This window comes from Alternaria ventricosa (assembly GCF_023758065.1).
Source record: "Alternaria ventricosa strain BMP 2768 chromosome Unknown scaffold_1, whole genome shotgun sequence".
Taxonomy (NCBI): Eukaryota; Fungi; Ascomycota; class Dothideomycetes; order Pleosporales; family Pleosporaceae; genus Alternaria; species Alternaria ventricosa.
This window is the reverse complement of record NW_026055681.1, coordinates 393,271-406,284: the sequence shown is the minus strand read 5'-3', so window position 1 is coordinate 406,284 and position 13,014 is coordinate 393,271. Positions and strand designations below refer to the sequence as shown.

At 52.3% G+C, this 13,014-nt stretch overlaps 4 protein-coding genes across 4 annotated transcripts; 2 read left to right on the top strand and 2 right to left on the bottom strand.

The window, feature by feature from the left end:
* Positions 1–174: 174 nt before the first annotated feature.
* Positions 175–612, top strand: J4E93_000141 (uncharacterized protein; the record flags this gene model as incomplete). Its single annotated transcript, XM_049338104.1, has 2 exons — positions 175–229; positions 281–612. The coding sequence occupies 2 exons, from the start codon at positions 175–177 to the stop codon at positions 610–612; spliced, it is 387 nt and encodes a 128-aa protein (XP_049203989.1).
* A 268-nt stretch (positions 613–880) lies between these two features.
* Positions 881–2,969, bottom strand: J4E93_000140 (uncharacterized protein; the record flags this gene model as incomplete). Its single annotated transcript, XM_049338103.1, has 2 exons — positions 881–2,692; positions 2,742–2,969. 2 exons carry the CDS (start codon positions 2,967–2,969, stop codon positions 881–883), a joined length of 2,040 nt encoding a protein of 679 aa, XP_049203988.1.
* A 1,700-nt stretch (positions 2,970–4,669) lies between these two features.
* Positions 4,670–7,300, bottom strand: J4E93_000139 (uncharacterized protein; the record flags this gene model as incomplete). Its single annotated transcript, XM_049338102.1, has 3 exons — positions 4,670–5,766; positions 6,489–7,208; positions 7,261–7,300. 3 exons carry the CDS (start codon positions 7,298–7,300, stop codon positions 4,670–4,672), a joined length of 1,857 nt encoding a protein of 618 aa, XP_049203987.1.
* Positions 7,301–8,282: 982 nt separating this feature from the next.
* Positions 8,283–11,323, top strand: J4E93_000138 (uncharacterized protein; the record flags this gene model as incomplete). The annotated part of the gene is made up of 3 exons (XM_049338101.1): positions 8,283–8,481; positions 8,533–9,311; positions 9,362–11,323. The coding sequence occupies 3 exons, from the start codon at positions 8,283–8,285 to the stop codon at positions 11,321–11,323; spliced, it is 2,940 nt and encodes a 979-aa protein (XP_049203986.1).
* Between the last annotated feature and the right edge of the window lie 1,691 nt (positions 11,324–13,014).

Sequence of the window (13,014 nt, the reverse complement as noted above, 5' to 3'; positions counted from 1 at the left end):
TATAGGTATAAAAGCTGGCAGTGTTTGCATTCTATGGCTCCATCCTCTATCACTGCCTTCAATAATCTGCCTTCAGATATCATTCAAGTTGATCTACCAATTGATTTATCACCACCATCAATAAAGCAATTGCTGTAACCCCAACGTTCCGACTATCGCCTTACTCTACGCATCATGGACGATCGGAACTTCAGAGAGAAAGAGAAATACATTCGCGAACAGTGTCTTGGTATGTAGTGTCACTCGATTATCACGCGCTCTTATATACTGATCAGTTCAGACTGTGCCCGCATCTTTCTAAACGATTCCAAGGCCGACTTGGTCGTCTACTGTTACCCCGTCCAAGTTGTTGAGAACGGCGAGGCCAAAGAAGGCAGCAACTACTACATAGCGACCGTAATTGAACTGACGAGAGGAGAGAACTCCGTAGCAAGGAAGGAGGCAGCGGGCGGATATGCTGATCACACGACTGGAGCATTGGAAAATCTCCTTACCAGTCTCCATGAGAAGATCAGAATTCAAGTCGAAGCGAAGAAGAACATTGCCACGCTACACCTAAGGGTTTTAAAATCGAGTGGACAGCCTGTACCACCATCGATGCTTAATGCCTGATTGAGATGCGGAGTTCAACAATGTGGCTGTTCTCGAGGTAGTGCGGCTTAATTCTGGGTTACTACGAGCATACATAGATCATCTCAGTAATGCTGTCATACCTTTGTTGTCTCTTGCTCTGTGTGCTGTCGTTGCAATACCATAATTCATTCTGCTACATGTGAATGGTCTCATCACGATCAGTGATTTGTAAAACAGCTTGACGAATAAATTCCTTTACAGCAGATCCGTCGTGATACTATACATTCCCGTGATGCCTACATGACCTTCAGTACTTCGGCCTCACCCACCGCGCCGTCTTCGTATCCACCAGGCCCTCATATGTACACTCCTTTGTGTCACCATACAGCTCCATGTCGACGCCCAGCTCCTTCGCCCACACAAGCTCCGACTGCTTTGTGTCATCCCTGTTGACCCTCAGGTGCACAGCCACAGGCTCCGACTTCCCTCCAGCGTGCTCGACGAAGTCCCTTACCGTGATAGAGAGGTACTTAAGTCCTCTACACTCACTTGAGACGATAGCGAGGACTTCGTACGCAACACGCTGGAGTGCCGTGCCAATGGCCTTAGTGCCCATTCTAGGCTCTGTCCCCAGATCTGCGACAAACAAGTGCAGGTATTCGAGTCCATAGATAATGGAGAGAATTGTTGCTTGTTCGCCAACATCTCTCCACATATCGTCACTCAAGTGACCTATTTCGATCGCGTCCCAGAGCACTGGGCACGGAATGCCGACGTGGCGTAGCTCTGGGAAGTACTGACCTAGAAGTTGTAGTTCCTGGTCAGGAACTTCTGACCTCTCTCCAATGCGCAGGGAAAGTGTCTTCAAAACTGGAGGCAATTTGCGCAGGAGGTGCCCGATGCCATACACCTCGCTTTGTCGAGCCTTCTTTCGCTCTTTCCGTGATACAGGCTTTATTTGGCCATTGGCATCAGGAGCGCTGAGCGCAGTTTTGACTTGCTCATCCGAAATGTCTCTTCGCGCGTGGAAGCAGAAGTGCTCCAATTTGCTGCAATGTCTTGTCACATTGCGAAAGACTCCAGCTCGTACTTCAGGGTTCAGCTTTGGGTAATCCCGTAGGTAGATAAACGTGTGTAGATCAGAGTTTCTGAAGGCATCGACGCTTGTGAATTGGCTTAAGCCAGGGCAGTTGTACAGTCGTAAGAGGCCGATTTTGTTGACGAGATAGGCATGTTGTGGAACGTAGCCCGTTTTGAGAAGAAGATTGACTTCAGCCACTCGAAGTTCTTCCAGAATGATGCCATTGGGCATTTGCTTGAAGAGTCGCGTCAGTATATCGTCCATCAGCGTGTTGTCCTTGTGGTTGTCGTTGATGATCGACACAGAACGAACTCGGTACTGGTGCTTGCTGCTAACCATGCCGCGGACAATTTCTGCGGGGCCGTAAGGGGCGACGATGAGGTTGAGAGTTCGATCTTTCAGATCATCGAACAAGGTACTAGATGCGATACGGATGAGTCCGATGCACAACCCGAAATGACCAGTCAGCTCTCGGATTTGAGGAGGTGCGTCTTTGGGTAGGTAGTAGCCTTTGGGCGCCCGCTGCATTGGTCCATATATGGTTTGACGTGTGACGGAGGTGTTGTGGAAGTTGATCGTGCGGCGTTCGTACTGGTCTCGCGTGTCGAGGAATGTCCAGAGGCGGTGCATGAAAGCTTCATGGCTGGAGACACGGGCAAGGTCTCCAACGTGAAACGTAGGTACCACTAAGAGCTCTGGCTTCGGCAGTTGCTGATAAGTGAGTAGCATCCGGTTCACAGTGCCTTGAACCACTACACTGTCCGGGGTGAACATGACTGCCTTGACCGGAGTTGGTCTAAGAGCATCGAGAAGACTGTTCAACTGCCACCCAAGTTGTCCAGATACGTCGAAGGTGATCGCGTGGAAGTTGTATGGATGGTTTAAGAGGGCGCATGGTTGCTGTATATAAATCTGGCGCTTAATCGTCACACGCAGCTCGACGTGCCTAATGAATATCCTCTGCAGCTTCCTAGTGGCTCCTTTGCGTTTCCGTTTAGTGGATTGCAACAAGAGAATATATAAGTCGCGCTGAGAAAGCTGTCAAGCGTTAGTTTGAGGTCCTGCGGCGGTCGGTTACTACACGTACGTATTGGCAAACAAGCTGCATCAGCTCTTCGGGTAGAGTCCAGAAGTTGCCTTTGCGAGGCTTCGCTTCAGTGACACCGGCGATTGGGCGCAAGCGCTTAGGGGGACGAGTCTCGTCGGAGTCGTGTAGATGTCGAATCTTCCGCTTCTCAGGCCGCGGGAGATCGGTGTGCTCAATTGGAGGTGCGACGGTAGAGCGCTCATCGTGGTGTGCGGAGAAATCAGACATGATGATCGTTGAGCTGGAAATTGCTCCGCTGTTTGGAGGCGATGTGTGTTGATAGTCAGGACGGGGAAGTGGGGAGTGCGCAAGGGAGTACGTGTGGGTGACTATGAGGGTTTACAGATTGCCGCGTTGCGAATTCCAGCTAGCTCGAAATCCAAATAGGAAAGCGACATTACTGCGGTGAATGAGCGTGTTTTGGTGAAAGTGAAGCGGTGAAAGTCACCCCGCCGCCATACTATCATCCAGACACTGGCGGTGGAATGAGCGGGCCCTCGAAGTGGACATCGACGTATCACATGGACTTAGAGAAACATGGGAGCATACGGCGGTGGTTTGACTGAAGTGTAATGGAGGAACAGTCCCATGGGCAACACATTGACACGAGTATAGTATCTAATTTCGAGCCGTTATAAATGATTGCCTCCAAAGACGAGATACAGAGGCAGAAGTAGAAGAAGCATTGAGTGATGGAGTGGCGGTGGAGTGCACGAAGAGGGAAGCAAACGCAAGATTGGAACAACACGGAATTCACGCTCTTGATAGATAGAGACGCCTGGTTACTGCTATCCAACTTGACTGTACACTTGCATGCAAACACAACTATCCCTTCTTCAGCCCAGCAGCATGCCGCAAAAGCAAACGAAAAGAATGTGTAGCAGAATTGCAACGAAACCAAGTTTTATTCGAGAAACGGGGGACAGGCTCGGCCTTACACCTCATTGCAGTGTCCCTCCGTTTCTATCACGAGAGGCGCCGACTGGAGGTCGACTCATCAGTACTGCCGTAAGGCTGAATCCATACTGATGATTTCGTCAGTACTCCCAGCAGAGTACTGATATAGGCTCCTCAGAACCAGCGGCAGGGTCGGCTGGCCGGTAAGCAGCATGCTAAGCACGGCTTTCGGCGCAGGGTATGGGCAAGCCATACACCAATCTCTAGGTTGGTGAAAGACGTTGCCTCGGAGCCATGAGGATCAGCCCGAAGGCCATACAAGGTTGAAGGTAGGTAGCCGTCGAATCAGCGAAAGATGTAGAAGAGGTCCGCACGAACGCGAAACCGAAGAAAAAACCTTGTGAAAAATGCCGCATGAGGAAGGAAGGAAGATGTGGCTACCCTCCTTGTTCCAAGATACAGACGGAACAGCTTGTGGAACCCTACGGCAGGTCGCAATACCTGAGTACGGGAAGTCTCCATACCACAGACATTGCTACTGTGCAGTCGAGATGCTGAAGCAGAAGTGTTGCGCATGTTGAAAAAAGGAGAGTAGGTATAGTTCAATTTGATATGATGCGCGCGAGCGCGGAGCAATAAAGGGCTTCGTGTACATTCTGCGAAAGGTGCGGGTTGAGGATCGGAGTCAGTAGATGGTGGAGAGTAAGGGCAGAGGAGAGAGAAGGCAGACTACTTAAGACTACGGGCAGGAGCGGGCGGGCTAGAGAGCGCACGGGCCACGTGTTTGCTCGAACTCGCCACCCTGCCTAGTCGTGAATTCACCGAGACAAGTATACGCTCATCTTCACCTGCTATGCACCGCCTTCGCTTGTCGCTAAGCTCGGGCGCAAGCGACATCACGCATCCTTCATTGTGCTGAGATGTATGCTAGAAGAGACCGATGTTCCTTCACTTCAAGTTGCGTCACAGGTGGTGGTGAGATTGTGATGTTGATCGCGGCGTGATATGAGTCATTTCTATTCTCTCATCTTCTACTCCAGATCTTTGTCCTTGCAGCCCTCCGGTGCGATAAGAGGATTGCATCTCGCAGCCAATCCTCCGGGAAGCCTGGCGACATAATCCCAGCCCCATCGACTGCTCATGCCCCAAGCTGGAAAATCAGTGCTAACAATCTGGGCACCACTCTGAAAAGCCAAATCCCTCATCTCTGTAGTGCGGTTCAAGATGGTATCGATGGGTATATCAGCACGTGTTCGGATCAAGTAGCCCTTCTTGACAAGCCGCTGGATCTCTGCTGTGCCATTGCCGCGCGGCTCATTGTATTTAATAAACGCAGCATCGGAAGAGCCTTCGAGCGCATTGGTGAAGACAGTGCGGTTCTGTAGCGAGGGAGCGCCGGTTTTGTAGAGCTCGCGAGGCGAGTTGGGGTCACTGGGTTTTGGGTCGTTATCGAAGAAAAACAGAAGGCGGCCGCGAACATCCTTCAGCTTCGGCCAGCCTTGTTGCAGGATAGATTGCTCGAGGGTAAGACCACTCTTGCGTACGTCATCGGGGCGAATGAGTTGCTTCTTAGGGAATACGGAGAGGATCTCCGCATCGACGTTCAAGAGGCGAGGGAGCGTCCAGTTCGTCGCTTCGCCAGGACAGACACCGCCTAACGAACATGCCGGCGCATCGGTCTTGAGCTCGAGATCAATAGTGATAGGGACGTGTCTCGGATTTGCGTCTGACCAGCTCTTCAGCTGCTTGAGACAGTCGATGAAGGTGTGGCAGACAGAATCGGGGTCGAAGTCCGTGACGTGGAACACCTTGATACCTGGCTTCTTCAGAATGTCACCATTGTAAGGAGTGGTGACGTTTGTCAAGTTTGACAGTGTCCATATGACAGGGGGATAGTACAGGCCGCCCTTTTCATCCGAATGTAAGTCGAGCTCGAAAGAGCGCACGGACTGGTACTCCAATTGATTGTCAAGCTCTGCGTGCGAGTAGTAGTAGTCTTCTGGAGACGGTACGTATTTCTCAAAGACTGGCCGCTCGGCGAGTGAGACTTCACGATGGTAGGAGTTGTGCGTTCCGACGACTTGTATATGGTTGAAACGGATGTCAGACTTGGATGCCAGTGCGCTTTCTATGTATTGTCAGCTTGGGCACCTCCGCGCAAGAAGACAACATACGAGCCAAGAGCATTACGCTCGCAGAAGCCTGATACCATTAGCATCCGTTCGTTCTCGCATGCCAGGAGTTATCCTTACCAATGATCCCAACATGTTGCTCTTTCCTTCTGAATTGAAGTCTGCGGTCAAGGTGAAGACGCACAAAGCAAACAAAAAGACCGCGAGCAACAAGGCCCGACCTTTATACGCCATCGCACCCATGCTGTTCAGCGCGCAACGGCATGCACTAAAGCTCAGATGTTGAAGTCGTTCCCGTCATGCGTCGCGTTGGTGTTAGCTCGTCGCGTGCGCTCATCGGGTCCCGCGATTGGTTCATCGCACCACGTGGGTTCAGTGTAACGGCTCGGAAATTTCTCAATGTATCAGGTACAGATTCTGTAGGACCGTAAATCTGCACGTGCGTCACTTCGCGTTCGTGCGCGCTTCTGATGGAATAAAGACGCGTTGCAGTAGTTCGTTGCACGAAGCAATGACGCGGTGACAGGAGCTGCCAGGGGAAAAGTGGGGTAAGCCGCCTGTACCGGAAGGACCACCTTAACCATCAACAACATTGAAGGCCCCCGGAAGATCTCATAGCGTGCTAAAATGCGACGAAAACCATTTTCCTGGGAAATCATCAAGGTAGTATTTGTGCTGTGAATTACTACCGCATGGAAGGCTACCAGTCACTACCAACCATACTTCTGTCCATATCTGCCGACAAACCCTCCTACATCGGCATCCCTCTCGCCTTGTACAATCTGCAACAGTCCTAGCGCACTCGTCTCTGAACTCTCAACGTTTTGTTCCTTCCTTTGCTCCCTGTCGTCCCCTAAGTCCGTCACCACATAGCCTGGGCAGTACGTCCAAACCTTGAAGCCATCCGGCTTGAGCTGGGTGTACTGGTATGCCGTTAACATGTTGAGTGCAGCTTTAGTCATGCGATATCCGGGGTATTTGATTTGGGAGTAAGGAGAGCTGTGATCGGAGATCAGAGTGATGCTACCCATAGTAGAGGACACGTTGATGATGCGCGGATTGGATGAGCGCTTCATTGCGGGAATGAGAGCTTCTGTGAGGATGGTAGGGCCAAAGACGTTGGTTTCGAACGTAGTGCGCATTAGCTCCCGGTCCGGCCACGTGCCGTCTCTTTCGGGACATATGCCAGCGTTGTTAATAAGCACATCGAGCTTGCTGAAGTCCTCCTCGATCTTCTTGGCCGCAGCTTTGATAGAAGCGTCGTCATTGGCGTCGAGTTGCACTAAGGAGAGTGTGCCTTGGATGCCTGCCTTGGCTTGCACATCTTTCAAGACTGTTTCGCCTTTCGACATGTTGCGTGCGCCGATTATGACATGGTACTTCGTAGATGCAGAGGCGATGTAAATGACGGTGTCCAGACCGATACCGTTGGTTGCTCCTACAGAGGCTATCAGTATGACGAGCTTGGTAAAGGTCTGGAGGGCTGGTACCTGTTACGAGCACAACCTCCTTGTCTGAGTTCGATGGCATATTCGCTTCGAGTTGACTAGATTTCGGTAAACGGATGATTTGCAGATTTCTGATTGAAGTAGAGGAGATGGATTTTGGTGATACTCAAGCTAGAGTGGAAGGCGGGCGAATATATGTCTTGCCAGCGATTCGGCACAACATAAACGGGTCTTCCATGTGTCCACCAGCCGTAATCCCCGACGAATAAAGTACGGTCTGGACTTTGCCAAAGAACAAACAAGGACTTGTAACACCAGAAACTCCGTAGATCGAGAAGGAGCTGCGGCCCGATCCGGAGTTAGTTGTCTAACTCCGATTCGCACGGCCTGATGAAGTAATGCGAACGCCCCACAAAGACGTGCTATGTATGAAGACTTACTCATGTCCATCGTATATACGAACACACGAATAGTAAATCGCTGCATGGTCAGATCTGAGGACTGAGTTTATGGATGACTACATCGCAGGCTGTAGTTAACGCATAAATCCGAGAGGCGCTTTCCGTTTAGAACACCGAGCCAGATCCCATGCATGGTGGACGAGAAGGTGTGACGCTGAATAGCATGACTCACAAAGAACAGGCAGGAACTGTCAGAGTATACCACATCATCGGTCTCCTCATAGGTTGTACGCAATGTCCAAGTGCTGATTGCATCAATGCTATGCATCCCAGTATGTCTTCACCAGTTCACTCTTGGCATCCAATTCTGACCTGCACCGCTTTCCCTGAGCGAGAAACGAAGCCTGTGCCAGAAGTACCCCGAGAACCCTTGAAAGCCGTGTATTACATGTTAGTTAGGACGCAAGACAAAAAGGGGGATAGTTGAGCATGTCACGATGGTTGACAGGAGGACGCGTGGGGTAAGAAATCTTGAGATTAGCGCGGCGCGACACGACGTCATGGCGGCTCAACCCATCAGGCGTCTCAACGCGCCTAGAAGCGACCTGATGTCGCACTTCGTCGAGTTACTCAGCCCTGAACGCGCATAGCGCCGCCGACAAGATGCCCTCCCTTGTTCGCAAGCTGCTTATCTTCGCCGCCGTCGACGGTCTCATCCTCCAGCCGTCCCCGCCCCGCAACCATCCGCCCGCGACACAGCAGGCCATCAAGGTCGACTACAAGGGAAATGTCGCACCCCTGTTGAAAGACAGGCGCGAAGAAGATACGGCGCCCGTGTCTGTGGAAGCGCATGGCATTGTCGGTACGCGCGCAGTCATTAGCGCATTGCGACACAGGCTGACGCTACTCTAAGGACTCCTCAAAGTGGCTACTTCGTACTTCCTGATATCCATATCCGACCGCGAACAGGTGGCGCTCATACGCGGCAAGCCCATCTACAAGATCACCGATGTCGCCCTCATCCCCCTCTCCTCGCAAGCCGACGCCGACAAGGCCATCGCAGCCACGCGTGACCATCTGAAGCGCCGCAACCGGGCACCCGGCCTGGAAGACGAAGACAGCGATAGCGATAGTGAGGATGGTGCGCCCAGTATGACGGACTCGCTTGTAGAGGACTCATCGTCCACACCAAGCGAGGTCAAGGATTCGGTCACCGGACAAAAAGGCAGTGCGCAGCGCAAGACGAGTGTGGCCGAAGACGTTATACAAAGGAAAGGTGTATATGGCAGATTCGCTGACAAGTGGTTCTCGCGCAAGGGCTGGAGTGCCGACAACAGGCGTTTGCAGGGGCTGAGCTCAGAAGAGAACCTGGCGGCAAAGAACGTGCCGCAGAACGTTGACTCGGGGGTGCCCAAGGAAGAAGAACAGCCCAAGAGCGAGTCTAAGCCGGATGCCATCCCTACCGATGACAAGGATATTGCGGGACCAGTCAGCCCAGAAGCCATACCCAAGGCCCTGAGCGGCGAGAAGGACGCAGCCACTGTAGCGCTCTTACCAAAGATTCTGCAGACCACCAAAATGTACTTTTCATCAGGCAACTTCTTCTTCTCATACGACTATGACATCTCACACGGTATTGGCCAGCAGCAAGCAAGTTCTAGTGTCGCCCTGTGTAAACAATTCGATCCTTTGGTCAGTTTACACCTTGTCCATGTAACGGACGATTGCTCACCAGTATCTAGTTCTTCTGGAATCAGCACATCATCGCACCTTTCATGGACGCGGGCCAGCATGCTTTTGTGCTCCCCGTAATGCAAGGCTTCGTTGGTCAACGACCTTTCACGATCAAGACAGCTGATGGCCAGTCGAACAGTCTTGTGGTCGACCCGAGTGCCACTCCAGATGACATCCAGCTCCAGTCCTGGCATGAAAAGCAGAAAGAAGACTCACAGTCCAATACGGAAGCCATTGGCGAAGCATCTGACCCCGATGCCTCTCTTGTGGACGGCAAAGACTTCCTGTTGACACTCATCTCGCGACGTTCTATCAAGCGAGCTGGGCTTCGTTACCTGCGACGGGGTACAGATGACGAGGGCTGTACTGCGAATAGCGTCGAGACGGAACAGATCCTCTCCAACCCGGCTTTTAGCACGATGCAAGACAAGATTTTCTCTTTCACACAAATTCGAGGCTCAATTCCCCTGTTCTTCTCTCAATCGCCCTACAGCCTCAAACCACAAGTGTCTACTTGGGGATCGTTTGAGACTAATGCTCGCGCTTTCAAGAAGCATTTCGCCGATCTGTCTTCACGCTATGGCGAAATATACTGTGATTCGCTCATCGACAAACACGGTACTGAGGCGAAGATCGGCGAGCTTTACGAACAGCATGCGAAGTCGCTCAATGAGAATAGCGGGATGGACGGGAAAGGCAAGCAGCTGGGCTTCGAATGGTTCGACTTCCACAACGTGTGCCGCGGTATGCGCTTTGAGAACGTCTCGAAGCTGATGGATTCAATCGAGCCCTTCATGAAATCTTCTGGATGGGTGGAGATCTCTGGAGATCAAGTACAGCAGAAGCAGTCAGGAGTCTTGCGTACAAACTGCATGGACTGTCTGGACCGCACCAACGTTGTTCAATCTGCGTGCGCCAGGACCGCTCTTGAAGCACAACTGTCAATGGGCAGCTACAGCATCGATCTCCAGAATGACCCCAGTACATCGTGGTTCAACACCCTCTGGGCTGACAATGGGGATGCCATATCTCGGCAGTATGCTGGCACTGCTGCGCTAAAGGGCGACTTTACGCGGACCCGGAAACGACAGATAACTGGTGCGCTTACCGATTTTGGACTGACACTCACGAGATATTACAACAACATCGTGAACGACTACTTTGCTCAAGCAGTCATTGACTACCTTCTCGGTCGCGCTACCGATACCATCTTCGCGGAATTCGAAGCCGATATGAAGAGCTCAGATTACTTTATCGACGTGCGCAAAGTGCGGCAGCAGGCCATCGAACGTTCTGCTGGCATCGTGATTGAGGATCGCGACGAAGACCTGGTACATGGATGGACGTTGAGCGTACCCACTGCTGTTAACCAGGTCAAGACTGCTACGTTTGAGGAAGCAGTCCTTCTACTAACAGAAAAGGCCTTGTACTTCTGCCGTCTCGACTGGGGAACAGAGAAAGTACGCGAGTTCGAGCGCATCCCGCTGGAGAACGTGCAAGGCCTCATGCGAGGCGTGTACGTTACGTCCACACTAGCGCAACGACACACCGACACAGACAAGAACGTTGGTCTCATCATACGATATCGAGCCGATACCAAGGGCGAGCTAGTACGGCGCAATACAAGGGCTCTAGATTCCGGAGCCGCCAGCGATGAGCAGCGCAAAGACGACGCCAAGAAAGACCAGAAGCAGGATACTGCGGGCCGCTTCCTAGCGTTCAAAGCGCTTCCACCGAGAAGCAGCGTTCCGTCGTCCCCTGGCGATAACCCTGACAATGAAGGCGAGGTCGTCAAATCGGTATGCGATGAGATTGTGAGGATCGCCAATGAGATGAAGAAGGGCGGCAGGGATGAAGACAGGACACTAAAGGTAGAAGAAAAGGATATAATCAGCCTTGTGGACGCGAAGAAGAGTACCGGCTACCTGGAACAGTTTGAGTATTCTTTGAAGAAGCTTGTTTGGGGCTAAGCCCGGTCTGACACTGGCCATGTATAATGTCTTGTTGTCTCTCATTGTATCCCGTTTAGGAAGCAGTACATAAACCTTTGGAAAGATGCTCGTATCGTGCAATACAGTCATCCTGTAGATAGTTGTATCTTCACCATACGGTGTGTCTGAATCGTCGTCTCGCCTTGATTTGGGTAAAATGTCCTTGATCCCTATACTTCCCGATACTCTCGGACGGTCACATCAAGAACAGCGGAACCCAGCGACCAGCACGGCGGATTCACGGCGCTTCCAAGTCCCGAAGACTGAAGTGCGTGTGGGGACGATGCGGGTGGCTGCTGGCTACCTGACAAGCTTGTGAGAGCTATATCGGGAAGTACATCCGCTTTACTTGTGCCGCACTGCATGTCGAGGGTGCTAAGTGATGTAATACTAAAGGCTTGAGGGCGGTGCCATGGTGCACAGAGATATATGAGGAAGTCGCGTTACAAGCATGCCAGCTGGGGAAGTAACGAAACTACTGGTAAGCATCGACCCAGTTTCCTCTCCGCGCTCCAACATCTCCTTTCCCCATCCACCCTCCCCTCCTTGTGCGCGGCGACTCCACTTTTCCACGCGATGAAGCGCTTTCGCCGCTGGGACGTGTTTAATCATCAGCGGGCCCGCACCGCATCATTTTCGGTGCAACGTTCTACGCTATGTCATCGGCACATGCAGCGAAAGACACGACCGCACAGTGATCGGTCTCATCGCCCCGTAGCGATGGTCACGGCCCACCTAGAGCCTCACCTCGTATAGATGTGGTGAATGGAATGCGCCGGCGCGTCGACCGCCATGCCAATCGATCTCAAGAGAGGGGTCAGCTGAACGCCTTACCACGGCCCAAAATGCCATGCCCTCTCAGAGGACTTATTGAAGCTTGACAGCTACAGGCTTGCTCGGCACTCGGCTGCAAGCTTAAGCTTTCCACTCAACGGGAGGCGCATGATACGACCACGCTAGCGGCGGCACGGTTGCACGAGGAAAAGCGGGCCGACGTCAGCGTCTCGCGCGATGACTGGCTGCATGCCGTTCTTGGTTGCAGTGCGTGACGTCAACTGTGGAAACTCCATACTGTGCTTTGAGCGCGAATTGCACATCGCAAAGGCCCACCAAGGACGAAAATTTCTGCTCCATGGGCCCTGGGGTGCCCTTGGGGTGCGAAATTGTGGGTGTCTGGAGTCTGGAGGAAAAATGGAGAGAGACGTTGTGCGGAGTGCGGAGGGCTCGCATCTCCGGGTCGATGAGATGGATGCAACCACCAGCATCCATTGTGGTACGGCCAAACCAGGAAAGGTGAACGAGTCGATGATCGCAGACCCGAGTTCCGTGGCGCCATGGAAAGCAGAAAGCTTCATCCGCCTTGTTGCCAACCCGCTCCCGTTGTCTCGGCATCAATTGTCCCAAGATTGCGACTCAAAACACAAGCACTAAGCCGAGGGATCGTGTCAGGCTTGTCATTTCTTCACTCCGCTGCAAGGCTCCACATCATGCTCCCACCAATCAACGCGTCGTTCTTCGGAGACTATACCAAGCCAGGAAGCACATCAGAGTGTTTTCCGACCGACGAAGGGATGACCGTTACCTGGAACCGTGAAAGGTCCGCTGCGGGGCTCCCACGTTGTTCCTGGCTCCCCTGACCCAACCTGCGCATAAGGTATCAAGCCGACGGA